At 35.4% G+C, this 14,054-nt stretch overlaps 1 protein-coding gene across 7 annotated transcripts; it reads right to left on the reverse strand.

Moving 5' to 3' along the window:
* Window positions 1–221: 221 nt before the first annotated feature.
* LOC18106261 (increased DNA methylation 1) lies at window positions 222–13,545 on the reverse strand. Of its 7 annotated transcripts, none has more exons than XM_024587551.2 (21): window positions 12,466–13,543; window positions 12,282–12,359; window positions 11,967–12,171; window positions 11,761–11,869; window positions 7,696–7,788; window positions 7,386–7,460; window positions 7,037–7,129; window positions 6,768–6,860; window positions 5,686–5,767; window positions 5,537–5,610; window positions 5,412–5,464; window positions 5,150–5,200; window positions 3,652–3,862; window positions 3,420–3,477; window positions 3,099–3,155; window positions 2,729–2,974; window positions 1,402–1,466; window positions 1,258–1,314; window positions 1,081–1,174; window positions 720–860; window positions 222–633 (listed from the first exon to the last, which is right to left on the reverse strand). In XM_024587551.2, the coding sequence occupies exons 1-21, from the start codon at window positions 13,201–13,203 to the stop codon at window positions 502–504; spliced, it is 2,805 nt and encodes a 934-aa protein (XP_024443319.1). In that variant the 5' UTR covers window positions 13,204–13,543; the 3' UTR covers window positions 222–501. The 7 variants fall into 7 exon arrangements, 4 of the variants coding, with proteins under 4 accessions (XP_024443319.1, XP_024443317.1, XP_024443318.1 ...); XM_024587549.2 differs by having other exon boundaries at window positions 5,150–5,316; window positions 5,551–5,610; window positions 12,466–13,541; XM_024587550.2 differs by lacking the exon at window positions 7,696–7,788 and having other exon boundaries at window positions 5,150–5,316; window positions 5,551–5,610; window positions 12,466–13,541.
* Window positions 13,546–14,054: the final 509 nt, after the last annotated feature.

The raw sequence follows: 14,054 nt of genomic DNA on the forward strand, positions 1-14,054 counted from the left end.
GTACACGTCTGTTTGCACCGAGCAGACCGTAAACGGAAGGCTTTGTACACGTCTGTTCGCATCGAGCTTGGAGACCATCCTCGTGAAACAGGCACCGTACCCTGCCTTCGATTTAGGTAATGCGAAATTACTCTTCGATTAATTCTGGAACGGACTTTCTCTTGGTTGTATCATTATCTGTTATTTTCTCTAAAAAAAAAAGGAAAAACGAGAAACCAATATAATCATGCCTTCCTCTCACTGGCACAAAAGTACATTGAACTTCAGCTTCAGAATCAAAAGTAAAATTACCAACTCAATTGAAATAAATGACAAAGCGGTAAGCCCAAATAGCTTCCGTCGAGGACTAGACATGTATGTACTTCCTTCAATATCTAGCCTATACATCAATATGAAAAAATAAGATCAAAACTGTAGAAACTAAAAGATCAGCCGTCTTCTCCCTCTCACTAAAAATTAAAAAAAAAAAATATATATATATATATATATAAAGGCTCCCCATTACTCCTTTCTACATAATCCAATGGACTCGATACTTTGATTAACAATTTTACAGGTGGGAACCGCTTTCTGTAGCATAGATGTCCCTTCAAATCGCACCATCTGGCAGCAGTTTTTTCTATATTTGCTAAGCTGCAAAGTAAAAATCAATTTCAGACAGGTAAACAATAGATTCACAACTATATTTAATTGCGCCTTTCATTAAGAAACTTTCATACCTGCTCAGGTTTTATCTTCTGAAAACCAAATTTTTCGATCCATATTGATTCGGCCTCTTCAGCGGCTGGAAGCACAAGATTCTGCACATTTAAAAACGCCAACAACTTCTCTATGCAGGAGAACAGTAATTGAAAGTATCCCTGAGAAAGTAAGCAAATCAAGATTCACAACTATATCACAATAGCTGAAAAGTATAATATATAATAATTTCGTGTTCTAAAAATTATTGGGGATTGGAGAGGCCTCAAAATACACAACTCCCTCCTGGAAAAATTAAATTCAAGCTCACAGAAAAAGCTTAAGAGTGCAAACAAATGCCAGAGAAATAACTAAATATCAAGCCCAGCTGATTATCCTCACCTTGCCATGGTCACCATTCCTTGTTGCAACCAAGGGAAGTTCTGCAACTTCTTCCCCAAAAACTCTTAGTATACCCGCTGATACGATACATGAGCTGCAAAATTAGAGATTTAGAATTCATAAACATTCCTAAAGCTCCAGATATAACCAGCTTGGAGATACAAAACTATATCTTACTTGACTATTAACACTGCACAGTACATTCCCCCATAATCTTGGCCCTTTGAGTTCTTACTGAAAAATAGTTAATGTTAATGGCTGCAGAAACTGGCAATGAAATGCTATGCTGTATATAATGGGAGAAAAAATATGAATGCTTACCCATAAACCATCAAAGGAATAAGATCACGTCCAATTGTTGAATCAACTATAGGATCAAAACATTCCTGGAAAATAAAGGACAAAAACGTCAGCTTAGCATATCTTGGTTACTTTTATTTGCAGATGAAGCATTACACAAAATACAGAAGCACATAAAAGGAACACAATAGAACTGCATTATGATATAGATAGGTAAGATTGTGAAGTAAATGATTAAATTTAACATTAACATTGTCACAGTTATAGGAAAAAAAAACAATGCTTGCATGACACCATCAACAAAAGAGGACTTTGAAAACAAATCATCAAATTTCACATATCACTGCAAGCATGCACATGTAGGGATTTAAAAAGTGATAACAGCATCCTCCTAATGAGCAGTCAGAGGCATGCATTGTTTATCAAGTTGGGTTGCAGCAGTCAGTGAGGGATTGACAAGTTTCTGCACTGTATTTTCAAAAAGCTCCATAATTTTTCAACACAAGCACTTAAATCCTCTTTCGAAACTTATTGACAATCAGAATGATGATTATAAAAAAATATATATAAGATAGTTGGATCAAAAAATCAAAGAAATGATAATAAGCATGTTGACCACTAAAGATCAATGCAGGTTATGTTCTTAATGATACTCTTGCTTGCTTTAAATTCCTTCAATTAAGGATTTTGAATGAGAACAAAAGAAAGAGCGGGAAGCAGAAGGAGAGGACTGACTTTAGGGTTCTTCCCCAGGCATTTCCGATTCCCCACGCGATATTTCTCATATGTCAAGGACTGGTAAGGTTTGATGCCCAGATGAAGGAAAAAGAGAGTGAGGGTGGCACATAGGAATTCATTAAATATTAGAACACCAATGCACAGGAATTCTTTAAAAGGCAGTTTTAATTAAGAAAACAAATCTGCCAGTGGATCATGATACCTGACTAAAAGCATCAAAACTTCGTGTGAAAGAGCATCATTCCTAAAAGCACTTCTTTTTTTCCTTTTAAACAGCATTTGACTGAGCATTGAGGTGAAAAGCACCTTGCACATCACAGCCAACGTGCTATTCTTGCATAGCAAAAAAACTATTTCCAAAAAGGACAGAAAAATAAATTCCATAATGATATTCCAGCACTCTTCTTTAAAGATTGAAACTAAGACAGAAACAAAAGATTTTCATTTATTAGATTTGAAGTCCTCAAATTGGTAAAACAATAAAACCCAATAACAACAAAAATCCAGAATCCTGTCAACAGCTATTAATTTAGAGCAGCAGCAGCACTGATTACTATATTCAGGCATCAATGGCCAAAGAAATATTCCATAATACATGGACAGCACTTACTTGAAAAATAGAAAGAGCCCGTGAGAGTAAAAGCTTATTTTCTGGAGAAGCAATTTTTCCACTAAGAAGCGTCCATCTCACATCAATACTGTTACTGATGTTTAAACCTTTTTCCTCATGCTTCTTCTTTATATCATTCAAAAGAGAGTCTGGGAGTTTTTCAGCCCCACGAATGAGCAACTTCTGCAAAGTAGAATGGATCCTACTGCAATCCATGCAACAAAACCAGTTCCCTTTTGGCAGTTCCTGCCAAACAAGTAGCATCAACATGTTTATCCACAAATTGACTAGAATGTTCGCCACAGATGAAAATGAGTTTATGCAAATGATATCCATCTTAAAAGGAAAATAAGATCCTGTACAAACTAACCTTCAGATTTGCCATCTTATGACTCCTTAAACAGCCAACATGAAATTCTTTCTCACACTGGCACAGATCATAAATAAATAATAAGCGTACCAATCCTCTAAGCAAATTCAAGCAACAATGAATTAAAAATGTAACTCCATGTCCACATAGAGGAACCAGAAGAATAAGATGACATGAAAAAGAGGAAAGCACCTAATCAAAAAGTGAACATCAAGTTAATTACATAGATGCATGCACTATTGACACAAAAGAACTTCCCCATCTAAATCACTCAATTTCAATTGCAACAAAAAAGAAGACATGAACAACTTTGAAAATTACCTGATCACAAAGTATAATTGTGCGTGGACCAAATCCAGATCTCATAAAATCATAACCTCTGCATAAAACAAATACTAAAGATATATCAAGCTGCAGCCAAGTCCAAAGGGATTAAAAGACCAAAAACCATATTTATAGCGACAACTTTTCATTACAAAATGTGTGACGTGGGTCATGAGTTGTATCAAAGTAAATAAGCTCAACTATTCCAGTTTATCAGTGTAGTTATGACCTGCATAATGCGCATCCTGTAAGTTCAGCTTCTACATTTTTTACAATACGAAAGCATCTCTTAGTTATCTGTTCTATAGAATCAATTTCTGAAACCCTTCCAGCTGCGAAAGCATTTGCATTATGCTCAACAAACTTTTCCCTTTGGAACGTATTCTGGCAATGCTGGCAATACCAATCGCCACTGGGAACAGTTGATAGAGAAGCACATCCTACAAAGGCAATAAAATTGTGCAGTCAGGAAATCATCTAGAGGCAACTTACATAGTCTTATGAGATAAAGATGAATTGATCATAAATAAATCGATAATTTGTCAATTTCACAAAGCATAAACACAAATGCTGAGTAGTGATAGTAATGGCTCACATTTCATGCTTAAAGAACAATATATAATGCAATGAAACTAGGCATACTAATTGGAGCCGCTAATTTCTCACAACAACATAAAAGTCATGGAAGATCTTTCTTTTAACCAAGTTCAAAAAAAGGAACAAGTAATTGCTGGGAAATATATGTTTTCAACCCCAGTAATGGTATTAAAAACACTTTGACACAGCACACAAAAATTCATGGAAGGTGTACAACTGAAAATGCTACAAAGCTTGGTACGAGTATGCCTAGCAAGTTGTCATCTCGGTTCTCAGCTGCCCAAAGTCCAAACAGTGACTCATCAAAGAAGATTAATAGGTTAATAACAAAGGACATCAGAATTTGAATATTAAACTTCAATTTACAGGACTTAAAATGGACCATCATTCTCGAGAAATGAGGGACTCATAACACTGTTAATTTTTGTGCCTTAACTATATAGTGAATACAAGCAAGCATTTCATAGGTCAAGAAAATTAAAATATACAGAAATTTCTCATGTTGGAGCTACAATAAGGACAGAAAAACCTAGAATCAATTGGACAGCCTTTGAATCCACAAAGAAATTGGGGTTCTTAAGGTCCACAAGAGCAAACAATTTTGTAGAATAGCAAATTCTCAAATATCATTCATCTATGTTCATTTTTTCTTGAATCCATAAGTGCAAAGAAACAAGAGGAGATTCCATTCAAAGTGAAACTTGAATTCTCAATTTTTATTCATGATAAAATGACCTTCAATAAAGGAATGCATAACTGTGCTTTATATTGGAAGGCAAGAAAGTGCTAAAAGAATCTTATCAAAAATAGGAAATGAACTAATACTCTTAATTAATAATAACTATTAATATTAATTAAGCTAATTTTCTATAAAACATTAAAATCATACGCGAATGTACTAATTAAAATACTTATATGATTCAAAATTAATTCACAAGGCACTGTTAGCATGGCATTAATTGACCTGTCAAAAGAAAACTAATGCAGAAGATCAAAAATTCAACCAAACCAGAGATAGGAGAGGGCTGTGTCCAGAAGCAGCTTTTAAGTTTCTTGTAGGTAACAATTTGATTAGTTAATCAGCAATTTAAAAGTTTACTTTTCTTATAACCTTTAGAATTTACATTCACCTTTATGGAAGGCCCTTGGGCATCCATCACAAAGCAGAAGATCCCCGCCATCTGCACAAATGATGCAGAGGTCATCATTATCCTGAGAAGAATACTTCCGACTTTTTGAGAGAGAAATTGCCAAGTCATGGAGCGATACGCCATTAGATGTGTAAATACATGCATAGCTGTGGGGTAAAAACAAGAAATCATGAAATTTTGTGAGGAGAAAAATAGCTCAAAATATAAAGGCAAGTCACATCTAATAAAAAAGAAGACTTACGGTTTTTTGCGAGTAGCCCATCCTGCATGAGCTTCGAACGTTGAGGGGCTGACCTGCACATTAGTCATAAACCATAGGTCCTTGACAATATGTCTGACAGATGATAAAGGAGTCAAGAAGTTTACCCAATAAGAACTACCTCACAATTGCAGCAATGACAAAGTATTCCAAAGCCCCTTTTATACCCGCCAAGCAATTTCTGTGCAGAAGAATTTATATTATTTACTATAAACAATAAGAAAGTAAAAGGATAAGAATATGTGATACTAATCACCTGCCCACGAGCATAGTATGCTAGTTCAGTTCCATCAGGCAATCCACCTTCCTCAAAAACCAATCTATGCAACCGCTGATCTCTTGAGAAAATAAGATACCAAGGGCCCGATTAGTAGCAATAACAGAAGACATAAAACACTGCTATGAGAAGAAACATAGTTTTGAAACCCGGACCGGCCCGGCGGGTCGACCCGGGACCCGGGCATGGGACCGGTCCGGGTCTAAGCAAAAACCCGCCTGGGAGTTGGCCCGGCGAAACCCGGTCGACCCGGGACCCGGCCGACCCGGGTAAACCCGGCTGTGACCCGGCTTTCTTTTTTCTTTTATATGTATAAAGGTCACACGACGTTGTTTTGGCTAAAAGACCAAAACAACGAGATGAACAATGCACTGATGCAGAATTACTGCAATTGCTCGGGTCATCATTGCTGATGCAGATACCACAGTTAGTCAGTTAGGTATCATAATTTAGCTAATTCACTTATTTTTAGTCTATTAGTGGAATCTTTGAAAGCTCCTCTCTCTTGAATTCTTCGTCTCTCTGCTCCTTATCAAGTTATCCCTTTAAGATACACAACTTGGTACTAGCCCCTGTAATATATATTTATATATATATTTACTACTATATATATTTATATATAGTAGTAAATATTTTATTTTTTTATCCTACTTAATTAATTTGAAACATTCAACTGAAGATGCTAGCTAGAAATCCTCAAATTTGAAAGAAGACATGTATGTGAAATCTTTCAGAGTAGATAGCCTCCAAGCCTTGGAGTCCAACGGCAACATGCATGATAGAGGGGGGTACTGTTGCGACCTTCTGCCTCGCTGCTGCTTTACCAGTATATATAATTGAGCCTATGCAAGGGTTTGTAATTAATTAAATGTTTTATATAGGTTTTTTTTTCCTTTTTGGGTTGAAACGGGTTGACCCGGGTCAACCCATCTGACCCGTGACCCGATCACTAGACCGAGTCGATGACCGGGTCAGGTTTCAAAACTATGAGAAGAAACATTCAAGCCAAAAGCAAAGAAGGAAAGGAGAGAATAAGAGGGGAAAAGAAAGAAGAAACCAACTTTGTTGTTATTTTCCACTGATATGTCTTCTGTGAAGAGATGCCCGGTGTTGTATTTTTGAAGGAGTTGGACAATAAAACTGACTTTGATATCCTGAAAAGGGACAAAAAGGAAATGAGTAAGCATAATTTTTAATGAAGACCATATCATATCACAACTACGCTTCTATGTTTCATGCAATTTAATAACCAAAACTATTTACTAGCCAGAAAGAGGTGAAAGCATGACTAGACCAAACAGAATATCAACAAGATAAAAATGAAACAAACCTTGGTGAGATCTTCTTATACTTCCTTTTTCGTGGAGAGAGATGTACTGAAGCAACTTTGGATGGTTTTGCAATCAAATCTGGTTCTTCTGGTCTGAATTAATGCAGATTAAACATGTGTACAAAAAAGGATACTGACTTTAATGTACAAAAAAGGCACATGGCAAACTGCCAACTAAAGCATAAACTGAAATGCCACTTAAGAGTACAACCTAAAATGTTGTGGGACAGGTGGCTTTTTGATGTAACCATAAAGATTATGAACTTGCCCGAAGAGGAAAATTAAACCCTAAGCCGGAACACAATATCATAATAAGCAACACAACAGCAAGATAAAATAGGATACTGACTTTAATGTAATCTTGGATTGAATTCTTGAGGACACACGCACTGGAGCACTTTTGTTCAAATCTGTTTTTGAAGACCTGAAATCACAAAGATACGAATCTTATACACAAGGGAAAGAGTAGCTAGAGCAGAACAAGGAACACAGAGTACAACATCAGAACAAGATGACAATTAAAATACATCAGCATGTTTCCACATGCTTTGAAAACAATAACTAAAAAGTTGCTTAGCAGTTCAAAGCAAGAAGTTAAACATTAGCATTAATATGCTACACTGCAAACAATAAACACGACTAAAAAAAAGGATACTGACTTTCTTTTTTTCTTCCGTAGAGTATTATCTTGTGAGAAAGTAGACAATGAAGCAGGTTTGAAGTACTCCAAGGCTAAAACTTGTTCTGGTGAGCTGAAATAACACAGATTGTACTAAATGCAAAATAACCATCTAAAAAGCAAACCTTATTTGATAATACACACAGAGACATAAAATTTAAAAATAGAAAAATAGAAAAAGCTGAAGCTATTTACTGTATTAATGGCACTTGTCAGACGAGATGTATAATAAATGTTTTTCATGCATGCATGGCATGACAAGAGGATTCTTTTAGAATCTTCTCCTAATATGTTTTGCTGAGTCCTATTTGAACACAATTAGCCAAGCTTAGCTCATGATTATTACACCTGGACATTCATGGTATATCAATGCACTTGAAATATTATGAAACAAGCAAAGCTAATTTATATATTAATTTACCCACTGGAAAAGACATCTAACTAGCATGTCAACTTGAACATCAGTTATGATAGTAAGATGAAGAAAAAGCCAACCAAAAGCAATCAGCCATCTAAAATCATTTGCAAGGAAAGCAGCTGGTAAACATATTTCACCAGCAATTACCCCATGTGTAAAAATACAACTTCAGCCCGTTTTAATGTTCTCTAGAAAAAGCTAAATTCCCTACAATAGTAGATCAAGTCTGACAAAAAGATGCACCACTTGTATTAATAGAAAAGATAAAACACAGAATTGATGTAAAACTTTCCATGCATGCATGACATGACATGACATGACATGTGGATTCTTTTAGAATCTTCTCCTAATATGTTTTGCTGAGTCCTATTTGAACACAATTAGCAAAGCTTAGCTCACGATTATTACACCTGGACATTCATGGTATATCAATGCACTTGAAATATTATGAAACAAGCAAAGCTAATTTATGTATTAATTTATCCACTGGAAAAGACATCTAATTAGCATGTCAACTTGAACATCAGTTACGATGGTACGCTGAAGAAAAAGCCAACCAGAAGCAATCAGCCATCTAAAATCATTTGCAAGGAAAGCAGCTGGTAATCATATTTCACCAGCAATTACCCAATGTGCAAAAATACAACTTCAGCCCGTTTTAATGTTCTCTAGAAAAAGCTAAATTCCCTATGATAGTAGATCAAGCCTGACAAAAAGAAGCACCACTTGTATTAATAAAAAAGATAAAACAAAGAATTGGTGCAAGACTTTTCATGCATGCATGGCATGACATGTGGATTCTTTTAGAATCTTCTCCTAATATGTTTTGTTGAGTCCTTTTCAAACACAATTAGCCAAGCTGAGATCATGATTATTACACCTGGACATTCATGGTATATCAATGCACTTGAAATATTATGAAACAAGCAAGGCTAATTTATTTATTAATTTATCCACTGGAAAAGACATCTAAATAGCATGTCAACTTGAACATCAGTTATGATGGTAAGCTGAAGAAAAAGCCAACCAAAAGCAATCAGCCATCTAAAACCAATTGTAAGGCAAGCAGCCAGTGAGCATATTTCACCAGCAATCACCCCATGTGCAAAAATACAGCTTCAGCACATTATAATGTTCTCTAGAAAAAGCTATACTCCCTTCAATAGTAGCTCAAGTCTGACCAAAAGATGCACTGTTTGTGTTAATAGAAAAGATAAAACACAGGATTGGTGTAAAACATTAAAACATTCACAAATATTTTTCAATAATAAGCACGAAAATTAGGTCTCGTCAGCATGCTGGGAAGGTATCATGGCATCATCCGAAAGTCTTGAAAATGGATCCTACACCAAGGATTTTGAAGGTGAGGGAAGGCTACCTTGTAACCAATGTTGTCAAAGGCAAAAGGCGCTAAAAGGCGCCAAGCCTGTAAAATGCCCGAGGGGTTAGGTGCACACTCGAATAAACCAAGGAGAATGCTATAAATTAACAAAAAATATATATGTATAATATTATATTATATTATATTATAATATATAACTCTAAAATATATATCTTCCCAATTAAGATTAGATCATTAGAAAATATAAAATACCGTAACGTAGTCATATATAATTATATTTTTCACCCTTAAAACAAAACAAGAAAATTTAAAGTAATAACAGTGTTGTCAAAGACCAAACCTGTAAAATGCACGAGGTGCTAGGCGCTCGCCTAGGCAGCGCTTCATTAAAATTCATCGCCTGAGGCTAATAAAGGCGATGTGGCCTCACCTTGCCTGTAGCGCTTAAGCAAGCACCTAAGCACCTTTTGACAACACTGCTTGTAATAGAAGCCCAACCATAGACATGAACAGGGTAGATGATGCACACTAATCAAAAGATTAACCACCACAAAGCTATGAGCATGGCTTAAATTTGCAATATGAGTGATATGCCAAACTTCACATAAAGCATTTCGATTGCATCGAGCAATACAGGCAATAAGAAATCTGTTTTAGATTGAGATCACAGTCACGTTTACATGTGCAGGCATTACATGACAGTCAAAGCTTAAGTCTGAAATTGTATTATGCAAGGAAGCGGCTGTTTGTACAAGTGAGCCATTTAAAGCATAATAATGATCCTAACATCCATTACATATTTGACTTCCGAAATCTGTTGCATGTTTAACATAACATTATATCAAAATCATTTGTGTAATAGTGACCTTTGATGTTTAAAGCCATAACTTCAAGTATTGTCAAATTGCCTGCTCTAGCATCCTGATTCTAACCATATAAATAGAAGGATCATCTCAAACAGAGTTTATTTACTTATCCCCATCATAAAACAGACAAATTTCCACTGATGAAAGCATCTGCAAAATTTCTGAAGGGAATGTTTGCATACCCACGCACCCAAAATCAGGAATCAAAAGATCACTCTTCTCTGCAATTAACATAACCAAAAGATATGAAGGCAAAACACAATTTCGCAAGAAGCACGCCAGAGACCCACACATTCCCGAAAGAACTTAATAAGAGATAACAAAGGAAAAACAAACAGAAATGAGAGCCTAAAGGAAGAGTGGGCATTAATAAAAACTGGCCAGATGTTATTGTGGGAATGTTTGCATACCCAAGCACCCAAAATCAGGAATCAAAAGATCACTCTTCTCTGCAATTAACATAACCAAAAGATACAAAGGCAAAACACAAGTTTGCAAGAAGCACGCCAGAGACCCACACATTCCCGAAAGAACTTAATAAGAGATAACAAAGGAAAAACAAACAGAAATGAGAGCCTAAAGGAACAGTGTGCCAGCATTAATAAAAACTGGCCAGATGTTATGGTCTTCAGATTTATTATCCAACTAATTAAGATCAAGGATGGCAGGTTTTGACACCTTTTTAAAAGTAGGCATGAAACCATCTAACTTAGGATAATATGACCAAATGGAGAAAATTATGTTAGATGATGCATCATATATTCTAAAAAAGACATCTATTAACAGAAATGTGAGCCTAAAGGAACAGTGTGCCAGCATTAATAAAAACTGGCCAGATGTTATGGTCTTCAGATTTATTATCCAACTAATTAAGATCAAGGATGGCAGGTTTTGACACTTTTTTAAAAGTAGGCATGAAACCATCTAACTTAGGATAATAAGACCAACTGGAGAAAATTATGTTAGATGATGCATCATATATTCTAAAAAAGACATCTATTAAAAATTTTCGATGATGCATCATATATTCTAAAAAAGACATCTATTAAATTTTTTCTCTAAGGTGATTCAAACATACCATGAAGCATGGACCACTAAAGCTTTTTATGAATTCCAAGAATAAATTATCCTACTTTCCTTATTGTAGTAAGCAAAATACAAAACATTACAATAAACAATAAATCAGAACATCATCATATTGAGCCTAAACTACCAGTTTTAGGGGAAAAAATAAAGAAAATCAGTAAACCTAGCTCACCAAAGCCCACGAATTACATTACTTTCATGAACTTAAACAACCAAATTTCAACAGATTAAAATAAAATTTGCAAGCTTAGTTCACCAAAATGCATGAATTAGAAATCAGAAAGTGCAGGAATTAATAGCTGCAACTGATAACCATTAAAAAAAAACACATACCTAGATATTATACTAGATCCAATAGTTAGGGTGGGATGAGATTCCTTTGACTCTGCACATAAGTTGCATAAAGGCCCAATTTTGCCAACACAAATAGAAGGAAAGATACCTACATCATTCAACAACCAAAGGATTCAACATCAAGAAGCTTTGGATATCCTTTCGATAAGAATTTTAATGAAATGAAAGAAAAGCAAATTGCTCACCTTTGCATCTTTTACAGGTGAAAGTTCTTTCCACTGGCAAACCACTAATGGCACTTTGAATAGTTGTTTCCAAAGAGTCCAAAGGAGCAGTCCTGCATGCATTCAATACATCAAGCAGGCTCTTCCCATTCTCAAAACATATGTACTGTGCCGCACGTCTATATTGTTTGATAGCATGAATCTCAAATTGGGATGGTGGAATAACCTACATTAGTGACAATGCGACAAAAGAAATAAGCAAAAACATGGAAGGATCATTCAATATATGAAACCAATCTGGATATCAAACCACATAAGAGCAACACGAATACTCACTCTACGTCCATTGCAGAAAGCACATGAACACAAAATCCCAACATCTTTGATTGTGCCCCGAAGACCAAACGCCTGAAACTAAAGCACAGAAAAACAAAAGGGAAAAAATCATAAACCATCACTCTGCATTAAAAAAAAAAAAGGATGTAAAACACTTGGGAATAGGGTGTCAAAGTAATTATACCTTCTTGCCACCCATGTAAACAACAGGTACCCCCTCAAGCAAACCAGTCTCAAACAGCTCTTTAACTGTCAATGGTACATTATCCAATGCAATCTTTTTGGACATTTTCAACTCTAAATTCTTCTTTGGAGGCGTCAAGGCACTCCCTTCAGCTATCATCTCCACATCCACTCTAGAAAGGGCTTCACCTTCAATAGCTTCTGGTCCTTCAACAGTAACCTCAACTGCTTGCAACTTAATCTTCAATTTTGACTTGGTAACCCTCTTCGGTCTATTATTACTGTTAGGCTCACCATTCTTACCAAAAACAACTACGGCCATCTCGTTTGCCCCTTTGATCGCCAGAGATCCCTTACTCTCATCTTTAAAAATCCCCTTTTCGACATTATTGCAATTGATATGCTCTCCAATTACAGTCTTGTTATTAACTTGACGACATTTAAAATTATCATCATTAATCGAAGCATTTATTGCATTTGCTACATCAATTTTCGATTCCTCTAAGCTCTTAATTCTCTTAATATGTCTATCATCATCCTCCACCGCAATTAATTTATCACAATCATGATTGTTGTTGTTGTTGTTTCTAGTCTTCCTTCCTCGAGTATAGACAATGAAACCATTTACCTTAGTAACTTTGATCCTCTTATTGAGATCATCGTCAGATGGTTGAACACAGGAGGAACTCGACTGGGTCGTCCGACCGAGTGAACTCACAAAACCTAGCTCTCTCTTCATTCCTGCCAATCGCGAAAATCAAAACTGAGGATTAGAAGAACAAAATAAAACATGAAATCTCGAATTATATATTTTATTCTAGGGTTTCGGGGGGTGGAAGAGAGGAATTGAAAATGGAGAGATGTGAGAAATTAGGATTTTTGAATTTTGGTTAGGGGTAGGGTTTTATTGAGGGTTTGATTTCGAATTTGTCGATTTTCTAAGAGAGAGAGGAAAGCGCAGGGGGAGGGGAGGGGAGGGGAGGCGATGAATGGAGGAGTGACCAACTAAAGAACGGAGGAGACAGTAGCCTATGTCAGGACCTGTCAGTAAAGAATTAAAATGCAACTACAGTATTTATTCCTGTTTTATTACTATTACAACCCCCTTGATTTTTATCCTTCCCTAACAACCCTATCTTTCCTTTTTTATTTATTTATTCCTGTTTTATGGGAAACCGCATATCTGGTCCCTATAGTCTTTGATATTACTCATATTGCCCCTCTACGCCAACACGTTTCTTAATATAATCCTTCCGTTCAACTTATAACTATCAATTCTTGAAACGGATTCTTGAAACGGAACCTGATGCGCCAGATAAAGGTAATGTTTGGAATTGAATAACTATTATTTTTTAAAATATTAAAAAAATATATATTAAAATAATTTTTTTATTTTTTAAAACTTTTTTAATACCAACCTATCAAAACAATCTAAAAATATATATATATATATAATTTAAAACAAAAAAAATCAAAAACTTACCAAAAAAAAAATATTAACCACCAAAACAAACACAACTAAAATGTCTCTGGAATTCACAAAGAATTGGACAACAATTTAATGGAGGGACCAAATTAAAAAGATTTATT

This window comes from Populus trichocarpa, chromosome 16 (genome assembly GCF_000002775.5).
Source record: "Populus trichocarpa isolate Nisqually-1 chromosome 16, P.trichocarpa_v4.1, whole genome shotgun sequence".
Classification (NCBI taxonomy): Eukaryota; Viridiplantae; Streptophyta; class Magnoliopsida; order Malpighiales; family Salicaceae; genus Populus; species Populus trichocarpa.